This window comes from Nestor notabilis, unplaced genomic scaffold (genome assembly GCF_000696875.1).
Source record: "Nestor notabilis isolate BGI_N333 unplaced genomic scaffold, ASM69687v1 scaffold10129, whole genome shotgun sequence".
In the NCBI taxonomy this organism is placed as follows: Eukaryota; Metazoa; Chordata; class Aves; order Psittaciformes; family Psittacidae; genus Nestor; species Nestor notabilis.
Window position 1 is genome coordinate 42881 of NW_009943319.1, and position 13841 is coordinate 56721.

The 13841-nt window shown below is 37.8% G+C and overlaps 1 protein-coding gene across 1 annotated transcript in view; it reads right to left on the reverse strand.

Moving 5' to 3' along the window:
• The window catches only part of LOC104411452 (neurobeachin-like), a 104381-nt gene that overhangs the window by 15553 nt on the left and 74987 nt on the right, over positions 1–13841 (reverse strand). The window contains 5 exon segments of the mRNA XM_010021872.1: positions 3978–4148; positions 5022–5177; positions 7065–7136; positions 11444–11636; positions 13133–13222. Of these exon segments, the coding sequence (XP_010020174.1) occupies positions 3978–4148; positions 5022–5177; positions 7065–7136; positions 11444–11636; positions 13133–13222 (682 nt within the window).

Sequence of the window (13841 nt, forward strand, 5' to 3'; positions counted from 1 at the left end):
TCAGATTACCTATTTCAGATGGGCAATTTTGACTTAGCAAGTAGGTATCTGACCATGGCAAGATGACTAAGCTTCATTCAGTTCAGTATTTTTTCCCAAAGGTGGTACTTACCTAAGCAAAGATAAAGAAATAAGGGGAGGCCTTTAGGCCTTTCAGCCTAAAGGAATTCATGCTGTATCTCCCACTTTCCAGGAGCATCCCCAGGCACCAGCCTCTAGTCTAGTCTGGAAAAGGACATTTTCTATCACTGCTCTTGGAACTTAGCCATTGCACAGTCATGAAACCCATTTTTGCTGAACCAGAGAAAGTACTAGTAGGGAGATTTGCCCTACATACTGCTGTTGAAGTTTTGGTTCATACTGCCGTTTTGGTTCCTGATATCTTGATTCAGCTCTACTTCTATCCAATCATCATGTCACATAAGATCCATAAACAAGAGCAGAGAAAAGAATTTTGCTTTCTGCCAAAGCTGGAGCTTCACAGTGGGCCCCTCCCACATTAATTTATAACCTGATAGTCAGCACATGCTTGTGAATATGGGAATGCTGGTTTGAATTCCCTCAGTCTCCAGAGGCCAAGAACTGGAGTCTCCAACTTCCTGGACAAGCATTCTAACCAGAAGGCTTTTTACAAGCCATTTCTGAAGGCTGCTTCATGGAAAACATTGTCTTTAAAATCTAGTAAAACTTGATTATTCTCATAGTAATTGTAAGAAGTGTTAAGAAATTGTGACAACTACAAACTGAACCAGAAACTCCTTTTTGATATTTGTTGTAGAGTGAAAGTGGTAACTTAATCAGTGCATTGACTGGAAAAAATACTTTTAAATTATAAAACGAAGCTCACCATGCTCTCATAGGCAAGTTTTCAACTACTGAGCTGAAGCTGCCACTTGCAAGAGTCTTATCCAAGACAAAATTTTTCTCCATTCTCCTCTTTAAACCATAGCTGGTTCTGTATTTCCCACAGACAGAGCCGGGGTCACCCTCTGAGCACATGCTTGCCCAGGTATTTCAGCAGAAGGCTCTGCACAAGTCCAACAGGTTGGGTTATTGACATACACGTTGTTTAGTAAAGATTTTATCTCACTCCCAGATTTTAGCAGAATCAGTAAGGCTTTCATCCTGATAATCTTCTGCCTCAGAGTATTTCACAATGAACAATTGTGATTACTATGTTTTCTAATGAAATGGTATCTACATTTGCTATATAAATGTTAAATTACATAAACAGTTTAGGACTGGGGCTTGCTTCTCTCTCACCCCGGTTCTTCCCCTCCCCCCCACCTTACATTTTCTGAAACAGCTAAGTTCCTTTTGGTAATTGGATGCATTGAAGCTGAAATTGATAATTAACTGTCTTTCAGCTTAAAAGATCATTATAAAGTCAAGCATCTGACCCAGATAATTACTATACCTGACATTTTTCTTTGAATTCTTCACCTTCTTACAGTCTGTGATATAAAATACCTTATCTGTGTCTCCAGATGACAGCTTTTAAAAAACCTAATCCCTCTTTTTTCCCCCTGAAAATATCATCTACATCTTTCTGTAAATTCATTCTAAAGATGTTAAGTAATTGGATTTGACCTACAGTGAACATCTCACTTTCATTTTTTCTACAAGATAAATCATAATCTTCTACCAGTAAGTATGTAAGAAGAGTAGATTAGGAAATATTTTTTTACTACTTTGGTGGCTTTAACTGTGTAAAACTTCAAACATATTTTCACAAGGATTGTTAAGAATGCCTCACTCTTGAAAATAAGTATACAGTCATACAACTATCATGCCTGTTCATATTAGGGAATAGAATCTAGTAGGTATTACTTAAGCAGAAAGATTTAGTTATTGTATTAGTTTTAAAAGGCAGAAAGTCCTTCAGGCACATAATCACTCGTGATCTAATCTTACTGATGTATGTTCATGAAAGGTCAAAGTAGCTGTTAGTAAGAATACGTTTACAACACATGAACTGGTCTTAGTACAGTATTAGTACATAATTAGCATATCCACAGTAACTTTAATCCAGTGAGTAGAGATAGCAATAATAGTGATGATATCATTCTTTCTCAGCATGAGTCTTCAACACGCCTCCAACAGGAGTATGAAAAAATTTTATCAATAGATTTTGAAGCTACAACAGTGGACTTGGGTATTTAATCTTCCTGAGTTCTGCTACCTATGCCTGCGAGATGTCATTTGCCTGGACATGGCTGCAAGCATAGTTTCCCATTACCCTGACTATAATGCATTTTTCTTCAGCAAAATACATATAGAGGTAGAGACAGACAGCAAATCATACAATTTGGTTTTGTTTTCACTGATTTCTCTCAGCTGACTGATAAACATAACTTTTCATAAAACTTCTTTTCATAAAACTAAAGATCTCCAAGGCAGACACTTCTGCAACTACAGAGATAAGATATTAAACCTGAGATTCCAAAAAGTACCAGTTTCTTGAAGTCAGATATGTTCATGATGACAAAAAGGTATCAGAAATGAAATGAACCTATCTATCTGCAAAAGAATTGGAGCAGCTTGTATCAGCCAGTAAGAAGATACTAATGGCAAGGCTGTCCACCAAGCCCCAGATAATCAAAGGAAGTAAAGGAAAAGTCTTCATTTTCTTTTCTTTAACAAAAGAAGCAAGCTCTTGGTTTTTTCTGACTGAGCATAGAAATTACTCATACTTGATATGAATCACAAAGGCATTCAAAGAAGTAAAATGGTGTCAAGAGTGCCCTGACATGAAATTCCTTTTTGGACTGAATTTCTCCCTATGAGAATTAAGTGCTAAAAAAGCCCTGGAATATACATAAAAATTAGATAAATTTGTTATGGGAACATAATTTTCCACACACACACCCCCCTTCATTCTCCCTCTGTTATAAACGCAAATGAAAGTCAGGTGAGAAAGAGGCTGTTAGGTGTCTTCCCTTTGCTCTGCTTACAGACAAATGGAAGAAAACTAAAACACCATAAAAAACCTGCTGCTGCAAAATTAACAAAATATTTACTTTGCAACAAATAAAACACTTTTCTACCAGACATTCAGCTGAAGAAGTACTTTCACTTGGATGTCTGTAACTGACAGGTCTACAACTGCCTCCAGTCAGTACTTGAAGCAGAGATCAAAATTGATAGTGATGGCTTTTTCCATGTTCATCCAAAGAAGCAATATCCTCGTGCTGAAAATAATCATCAGAATTCAGAAACTGCTTTAAGTGAAAGGGATTTAGTGTTGCACAAAACAGCTCTAGTATATGGATAAAAGTGGCTCTTGTCTTTAGCTGTGGTCATATTACTGGCTTGGGTGAAGGGACCTTGTAAATTAGTTGTGAGCTTTAAATGCCCTCTTACATAAGTTAGTATTATTATTATTGTGCTCTCTTCACCCTGCAAAGCACTGATAGTTCCCTGCAGTTGAAATGTAAACTTTTCCTGACATTTTATATTTTTCTATTTCTATTCAGTCACATTGCTTCACCACAGATTTGCTTGCTATAGAAAGACCTTTCTCACAAAGACTCATTTATTTCCATGGCATGTGAGATATTTCTTTTTTTGAAAAGGCAAGCAGCTGATAGAGCATGCTGTAGCACAAAAGGAGTAAGTTAAAATGCCAGAAAGTATTTCTGGGGAAAGGAAAGTCAAAATATAGTGATATACATCCTGTCACTTAAAGGCCATAACCATCTTATGGTTCCAATTTATGATGACATGATGCTATAAGTGATAAAGGCAATTATGAATTTAAAAATTACTCCCATACTATTATCTGTTACCATGCACAGATTGTTTAAACATTTTTTTGGCTAGTACTCAGTGAATTGCTTAGCATGTGGTGCTCTTCTTATACTGACTTTCAACCTGTAAGAAAAGTAATATTCTCTGAAGCTGACAAAAGGAATACTAAGAATGAAGAGGTGTGACAGAGGACCTCTCAGGAAGGTGTGTTTTTACAGGATACTTACTGCTGTTTGGATTGTCACCTATAATATGATGTCGGCCACTCCAGTACCAAAGCAGCAATGTAGCATCACGAGACCCAGACACAATGTAGCAATCACCACCAATATAAGACTCTGATCTGGCAAGGCAAGTCACGACATCCCAGTGGCCAAACACAATCTGAGTTAATTTTCCTGGTGGGAGTGCAAAGTGATATGAATTCAGGTTTTTTAAGTACTTGCAGCATTAAGAAATCATTCACTAACTCATTAACAAATATTCAGTTCAAACTTAATTTTTGCCTTATGTCCCCTAATTAGAGTTCACTACATGCTAGAACAAGATTAAAAAACTTTTTTTTCTCTCTTTTTATGTTCCTATTTAAGGCTGTGCCCTGTGTCAATCCATAGCCTAACCCTTATCTCTGAAAATCAAGTCAGTGCTGCCGTCACTGAATATTAAGTGGAATTACAGCTCCATCAGTATTTTAGCAATAGCCTTAGAACATTATTTGTGAATTTCATGAATGACATGCATTATGACAGCACACGAACTTTTCCATAATGGTGCTGCATTATTATATTAAAAATACATATTTGTTCTCTGTTAATGTCCAACTAAGTTTTACTTCATTACCTCCTTTCTATTATCGTAAGCAGTTTTTAGCAATACACTGATTAATATTAGACCCTGCAATCAGACAAAGAAACAAAATATTGTTCCTTGGTAGCAAGCTATGTAACCTACTTTCTTATTTCGTGGAATAAATACAGATGGAAATAACACAGCCTTAAAAATATTGTAACAAAAATTGAGCTTTATCCTTTTTATATGATTGATTTCCTGGATATAACTATGTTTTCCAAAAGTTACCAATAACAAAATTGTATGCCCATTTCCTTTTACATCCTTTATCTTCCATTAAAAAGCATTTTAAAGCCTTTATGCTCAAACAGTAATGAAAGATATTACAAAATGCCCTTTATCATTTATTGAGGGGGAAGCACAGGCATTAGATTCAGTAGTATTAAGACCCAAGAAGAACAGGTAGTTGTATTTAGGGTCACCTGTTTCTGTAGAATAAACTCGAAAGCTCTTGTCCCAGAAACCACAGATAAGAATATAGCGATTATCTGCTGTGACCACGAAGCAATGTGCATTGATCTGGATGCTCTGATCCACAAGGTCTGTGATCTGCCGTTTGTTCACACCCGAGTTATTGGCTGTAACGACATGCAAAACACATTTTACAAGTAAGCCATTCCAACACCTTCCTGTCATCCACTTACAGGAGAAATGAATACATTTAACTTTCAATGAACTGTGAATTTGTTGTTGAGTAAGCATTTTGAATATGAACATTTAGAGCTGTCTATATGGGTGTCAGAAATACAAAATTATTGTGAGATTTCTGGTTTCCCTTTGCATAAGACAAAATATTTTACAGGAGATGACAATTTCTTATAAACTGCCTGATGCACTGCATAATATGTGGTAGTATTTTAAGTGCTCTGCAGAAGTATTCTCAAAACCCAAACTGAACTAGGGGAAAGTGATAGAAGTCCATTTTAAATACCAAGTCAACGCTAACAGTACTGCAGAAAGTAAATTCTAGTTGATTGGTATCTCACCTACAGAAAATCTCCCAGCTTGCATTGTGTGACCTTGACATCCCTTATACCTGCAGATGCTTAATCAGATCAAAGACATAAGGATTCAGCCAATGAAGCTATTCAAATCTAACGTGCTTTTTCAACAGAGAGCCAGGCCATGGACGTTAATGTCAGAAGAGGCAGTGCCACCTGGAAATTCCTCCAGAATGAGGGAAAAGGAATGGTTCATGAAGAATCCTACTACCCTGGCAGTCAAATTGAGCTGCTAGGAAGGGCCCTGTTGGGTGAAATAAAACTCATTCTGAGAGACATGTTTTGTCCTAACATGGGAACAGGACTTAATGCAGATAATATTCTCAAATTTCTTTTGTCCCTATTTTTGGTTATTCTACTTAAATTGCTAACAACTGCATGAAATAAAAAACTCGGCCAAAAAAACCCCAAACCTTAAATGATTTTAAATTTGCTTGTAAAAGTTAATACCCTGTTTATATGCATTCCAAGAAAACATATTTAAATTATCAGAGCCTCTATGTCCATCTACTGAAAGATAATGAATGAATAACAAATTACTCAGATTTCCAAAACAGGTGGGCACAACATTTGTGCCCTAGCTTTTGAGAGGAAAATATGAAGAGAAAACCATTGTCATTATATGAGCAAATGAAGCATACAGAATCCAAAAGCTAACTCTCCTGAGGTTCTTGTATATAAATCTTTCAACTGTGAATATTGACACAGATGAAAAAGGAACTTTTCATCTGGAGATGTTTAAAAATGCATTTTTTTCCTCACCAACACTGCAGTGTTGTGAGAAATTGTCTCTATCCCCAATTTCTGTTTAAAAAATATGCCTACTGCAAACAAAACCCAACCCAAAACAAAACAAAAAACCCAAACCACCACAAAGAAAATAGTTACAAAAGAGAAATAATGACCACTAGGAATACAAGTCCTGCATTGAATAGATTTAGCAGATGCTATTTCTTAAAATACTTCACTTTCTCAAATATTTTGGGATTTAAAAAATACAATCATGCAACAATTTAAAATCCAGTCTTTCATGTATTAACTTAGTAATGCTAAATAAACCAATCCAGATCATAAATTGAATGGAAAAAAAATGGATCTGCATCTGCACGGGTATATACTGTACTGGCTTTAAGAAATGAAAATATGTGAACTCTACCAGGTCCTCACATTTTATTTTACTAATGTGACCTGATAAGAGAACAGAATTATAGATACGGGTTGACAATGCAACAGACTTAATTGGTTGTTTCTTAAACACCAATTGCTGCTGATGTTAATAATAAACAGCACTCACGTAATTCATTCAGCATCAATAGCTAATGCTTTTAGTTCTCCAGGACTGACAAGAATAAATATTTTCCTATCTTCTGTGTTAAATGAAGCATAATATACAAATATAGCTTAATCAATAATTCCTGAAAATGCCGTTTTCAAATATATCGCTACATTCTTATCTTGACATACCAATCAATGGATCCATTTCGATTGGAAGATGATGGGCTTGATCCAAAGAATATCCTGGGGCTCCCCGAAGGCCTACACATGAAAGGAAGAATAAAGCACATAGGAACTTTGTTATGTAATTTTTTTTATATGATTTTTCTAGCTTTAAACCAGCATTATTGGATATATAAAAAAGTAACTTCTTACTATTACCATGACATTGTTCTATGAATCTTTTAAGATTCCTTCCTTTGTGCTACACAAATATGCATTTGCTAATTCTTCAGTTATGTAATATTAACTATAAATGTATGAGCACTAACTTCGTCATTATTTCTGCAGCCATAAACATTCACTAAATAACTCCTTCAAAATAGCATAATGGAGATCTTTATTTTTTTTTTTTTTACATTTAAGCACTGGATGAGATCTTAGAACACAGAAGAGACATAATTGGATTAAATATTGTTATGCGTTTCTTACACATGGAAGTGACAGAAACTTGGACCTTTTCACAGATTTATCTAGAATTTTTAGTGGGGAACTTGTGGGCTATGGTAAATTTGCCACAATTATTCCTATTATTTCTATCTTGAGCAGTCCTTTAGCTATTCAAATGTGCATCAGGGGCTGCATGTTCAGTGCTATCTGCTCTTATGCATGGACGGCATTGCTTTGGCTCTTCTGAGCACCTTCCCTAGCACATAAATCACAATGGTCACTAGTGATAACACATTTTTTGTCAGAAACTGCCATGTTGCACAAGAATATCCTCTACAAAAGGAGATACAGAGTTTTGGAGAATAAACTCCATCTGCTACAGCAATAGTCAACTGGAGGAGGTAAAACAGGGTGTAGAGCTGGCTCTGCCATCTTCTGAAAAACACTGCTATGAGAACGTCTTCCAATCTTTTTCTCCTTTCAAAACCAAAGCAGACTGGGCTTCTATTAGGTTTGTGTGGCAAGTTTTTGGTAGCGGCAGGGGCTACAGTGGTGGTTTCTGTGGGAAGCTGCTACAAGCTTTCCCCATGTCCGACCACGCCAACGCCAGCCAGCTCCAAGAAGGACTCACTGCTGGCCAAGGCTGAGCCCATCGGCAATGGTGGTATTGCCTCTGGGATAACTTATTTGAGGAGGGGCAATAGAAACTGCAGCTGGAGAGAGGAGTGAGAATATGTGACAGCAACAGCTCTGCAGGCACCAAGGTCAGTGAAGAAGGAGGCCAGGAAGTGCTCCAGGTGCCAGAGCAGAGATTCCCCTGCAGCCTGTGGTGCAGACCATGGTGAGGCAGGCTGTGCCCTTGCAGCCCATGGAGGTCCACACTGGAGCAGGGGGATGCCCAAAGGAGGCTGTGACCCTGTGGGAAGCCCACACCGGAGCAGGTTTGCTGTCAGGATTTGTGACCCTGTAGGGGACTCGTGCTGGAGCAGTCTGCTCCTGAAGGGCTGCACCCCTTGGGAGGTACCCACACTGGAGCAGTCTGTTCCTGAAGGGCTGCACCCCTTGGGAGGTACCCACACTGGAGCAGTCTGTTTTTGAAGGACTGCACCTATGGAAGGGACCCACACTGGAGCAGTTCCTGAAGAACTGCAATCTGTGGGAAAGACTCGTGTTGGAGAAGTTAATGAAGAATTGTCTGCAACATCACACACATGTTAGACCCCACACTGAAGCAGTGGAAGAATGTGAGGAATCCCACCTCTGAGGAGGAAGGAGTAGCACAAACAACATGAGATGAAATGACCATAATCCCCATTCCCCTGTGCTGCTGAGCTGGAAGGAGGTAGAACATTTGGGAGTAAAGTCAAGCCCAGGAAGAAGGGAGGGACAGAGGAAAGTGTTTTAAAGATTTAGTTTTGATTTCTCATTATCCTAGTCTGATTTGAACTGTAATAACTTAAACTAATTTTCCCGAGATGACTCTGTTTTGCCCACGATGGTAACTGGTGAATGATGTCCCTCTGTCCTTATGTCCTGATGTCCCACGAGCCTTTTGTCATATTTTCTCTTCCCTGTTCAGTTGAGGAGGAAGAGTGATAAAGCGGCTTTGGTGGGCATCTGGCACCCAGCCACAGTCAACCAACCACAGGGACAGATCTTTGCTGGTATTAACTTGGATTCACTTGCTTCTATTGTGAGATGGCTGTGCAAATGCCTTCTACTGTGTATAAATGCTAAAGCGCTACTTACATCCCACAAAAGTAAAAGTGGCCTGTGTATACATTTCTGTAGATGAATCTATCCTTTATACTAGAGATGTGATTCATTAAAATGTATCATGGTAATAGTAGGAAATTGGTACCCTGTCCTGGATTAGCCTTTTGCAAAATGAAAGACATTGCCAGGCAGGATGTAAAAGTTAAGAAAATCATTAGAAAGAGTTTTGATTCTCCAAATCAAAAGCTTGTTTACATGTCTCTTCCTGCTATAATATATTCAGAAAGTATTCTCTTTGAAATTTACACCAGAGGTTTTCAAATGATGCAAAAATTTAGTTCACGGTTGGTTCATGATGTGAATTCTGCATGTTTGCAACATGACATGTTTTACAAGAGTATATATGAAAAACAAAAACATAACAGTCACAGGCCAACACAGGCCAACACAACATGCACTAAAATGGATGACTTCAAGTAACAGTTGTTAAGGAAATCCTTGAAATGTAGGATACAGCAATATTAATAACCTTGACTCCTTTCCAGTAAAGTATGGGTAGGAATTTTGGCTTCCCCTTATTTGACACTCTTGATGAGAAAGGCGTACTCAAGTAATAAATAAACCTCCTCAAACGGAGGAGACGTGAATGATGATGGGTACAGAATACTTGGGCAGCATCTCTGAAAAATCCAGGGGAACTAATTAGGAATTAGTCATTCATTGTTAGTCAAAAAAGTACTAAAATACCAGGGGACAGTTTCTGTACCTCTCAATAATTTATGACACTGGGCTCTTCCACTGAGGACACAGTCAAATATATATACATATAAAAAAAATCTGTCTCTTTTCCCCCTCTAAATTTTTACTTTCATTTTAAAGAAATGGGCAAAACATTTTTGTATCTAGTGCAGTTGCACCTGATGGAGTATCATAAATGCATGGATTTGTGAAAGGCAATAAAGTATCATGTTCTGTTCCTGTCGTATTCTCTAAACCACCACACAAATTTTGTTTGTAAATAGAAACAAGTACCTTGCAAATAAACGTGAAATTTAATATTCATGGTAACATTATTTAAAGGTTCAGAATATAAGTAATACTAAGCCTTATTATTCAAGAATTCAGAATGATATTAACTTTACTTGCTCTGATAGTTCCTATAATGCATGCCTATAAAGGAATTCCCATTTGTTCCTCTAATTAGGGCTTGCAACACCAGTCTTTGGCCAGCCTTGTGCATAAGAGGTAGGATCTATTTCACCTGACTTGAATTATTCACTGAGGAGATGTTTACATTTAAGCCATTGAAATCCCTAGGTAATCTAGAATCCCTTTATGTCTGATGGAGGTAGATATCTAACCTAAATATTACAAATCCCTCTCCAGGGGGTTCTGTTGTGTGTAAAGAGTGGAGGATTTTTCTTTTTTTGCCTAGACCCTAAAAATTCCTGAGCCAGCTACTGAGTCACACTCAAATACTAGGTACTTTCTTGTTTTTCCCAAAAATTCAAGATACTTCAGCATACGGGCTATCACAGCAGGAAGCTGCCTTAGAAAATGAAACCTGTTCATTCCCTCATGCACCTCATAGCCTCATCACCTATTTAGCAATGCCTGGGACAACCTCAGCACCTGCATGTCCAGGTAAGGAGACAGGATAGTCCTAGTGGCAATACAGAGAGGTGAGCAGAGGATCTGGAAGGGAAATTTGGGATGACCTTGTTGGATTGGCTTTCGGGAGGGAATTAGGAAAGTTCTCTTCTGAATAGTTTGGTGTCCAGGTGCTTAGACTTCCTTAGGATCCCACATTACTTAAGAGTGACTCAGGGGAAGGCTTATGACAAGTTTCTGGACAGACCTAAAATCTCTCTCAAGCAGCAGATAGTGATGTATGCTCTCTAGCATGCCAGTATGTATTCCTGAAACCTGGGACATATTAATATTGGCTGTGTCGAGAACAGCTGCACTCTCCTGAAAAGCATTATATCAAAGGCTGATCCTGATGTAACCACAAATCGATCGGCTGCCATGGTGATGTGCTGCTGTTAGGGAGAGTGTTTCTAGGAATGACACCAGAGAAAACACAAGCTTTGGTTATTTGACATAAACCAGTAAAAACAATACATTTTTTGTGCACAGGCAGGTGAGTGAGATTAACCCACATCTATCTAAATTGCACTCAAAATTAAAGCTCTTCTACTAAGGTCTTCAAATTTGAATGAAAGGTGCCTGTGAGAACCTACCTACTGTGTTGTGCCACCGATTGACTGCAAACAGCCTGCTGCAAGTGACGGTCACCACGGCGGGAATGGTCAGGTGGGGCAATGTGTTGGCCGCCACATGTGTGACGGGGGAATTTGATGGGAACTTCAGCACCATGATGACATCCTGCTGCATCTGATCTTTAAACATGAGTGGGCTCTGTGGAAGGAAACACTGTTGAGTAGAAAGGAGAAGAGAGCAGAAGAAAACAGAAGGGATAACACAATTAGTGAGGAGGTCTGAGGGAAAACGAGGTTAAAAAAGAGCAGGCAAGCATGTGCACATACAGGGAAAACAACACTACCTGCACATCTACACTAGTGATGGAGGAGAGCAAGATCAGAAGCTATTATGGGATCATTACATGAGGGCAAGTAGAGAACAGGCATGGTAGGGGTTACCGTTACAGGATGCAAAATGACCATTAGCATTAATTAATATACAGTAACATGTAAAATTATATAGCAGTTAATATCCATACAAGAGATATGATTCAAATAAAAGAGTTGATGCATCATAAATATAAATGCTATAAACTACAATGACTGAAAAAAAAAATTTCAGAGGGACTAAAAACCTCACAGATATTTAATTTTTGTTTATGAATTCTTTATATGAAATACAGCATTTCTAAACATAGATAACTTAATTCTATGTAAAGCATATACTTATTAGGGTGTCTCTAAGTAATTATAAACCAGTTTGATGATTCTACCAGTGACACGCTTTCTTGTACATGGATAATAATACTGTTATTAAGTGCTGGTTTTAATGTTATTATTTTCAACCACTGTTGTAACAAATAGAATTATTTCTAGAAGTTCAAATAATCCTTTCTACTTGTCTCTAAATTATTATTAAAAATATTATCCGTATCTTAAATATAGAAAATAAATATTATGTACCTTTGACATCTAGACATTACTTAAAATAACACAGCTAACACTTCCAGATCAATTCCCACTTTTGCAGTGTACAACTAAACAGAGTGATTTCCTTGTAGATAGATAAAAAGATTGAAACTACTGCACATCGTACTGTCAATTTACAAAATTTACAAAAAGATAATATCTAGCTGTAAGTATTTAATCAAAGGCACTGAGGGGCACAGAGATCTATCTTGTTCAGTCTGGCTATTTCATGTAATTCTTTGCAAGAAGCACAGAGAAGAATGCGTTTGGAATGAATTTTAGAGTTCAAATTAAAATTTGAAATGTACATTGTATTCTCCCAGAGGAATAGGCAGGAGGATTCCAGCAGGATTTGAACTCCAGTAATTTTTTTCAAGCAGGCATTGTTCAAAAATCAGACCCTAAGAATGCACCCTTTTAAACAAAGCAAAACAACACGCTTGCTCTAAGAACAGCCTGCAGTCATTCCCACTACTTGCAGAAATAAGAATGTAAATACATATTTATCAACTGCATATTTATGAAGATAGGGTCTTTTTATACAGTATTAGACAGGAACAGCCAGGACTATAGAAAGCTAAAGCTATTCAAACCTCCACCTTGCTCTGCTAGACCACTGTAAGCCCTTGCTGCCAGGAGAAGGTATGGCTGCATGGGCAATGGAGGACATTAAAAGTGTTGCTTAATGGGTACTTTATGACCTACAAAGGATCTTCAGGTTCAAAGGGAATGCATTCCCAGCCAGCAGTTACATCTCACCAGGTGCATGGCAGAGCTCCGAGGTGGATGGGGCTCAATAAGCAACTGTGATGGCGTCTGTCCAAAGTTCTGTATCTGCGCCTCCATGGCCTGCGGGCAAGGGAGAGGGACTGTCATGAGCAATATGCATCAAGGAGAGAGGTCAATACACTGTGTGACAGTGCAGGCATATCCCAAGTCAGCCATGAAAAAAGTCCAGAAAATTCACCCGGTGCTCTCCTCCCAGGCTGCAGACTCATCCAAGTGTTAGTATTTTGTAGACAAGCTTTGCTTCTCCTTTCAAGCATGCTTCAGTTAACCAACTAACCATTCTCATTTCCAGTAACTGGCGTTATATGTGAAAATGTTAACCTGTGAGGACATGCAGTTCAGGTCTTGAGAGAGCTTTTTTTTTGCACTAAAAAGAACATATATACCTTAATAAAGTCCTTTGTAAGGAGAAAAGTATGAGGATCTCTAATAAAATAAGCCTCTGGAATCTTAAACGGGAGGAAAGAAAAACAAACTGAAAAACAAAATTCATGTATAAAATATAATAAAAACAAAATAATTACTATTTCAACAACAACATTAGTAGGCTAAAACGAAAAAATGCCAGAAACAAATCTTGACAGGCACATTGAGACTAATGTATAAATCTTTCCAAGTTGAACACATTCACTGAGTATTTCATGCTTAATTTTATTGCCTTTTTTTTTTTTTTTCATGG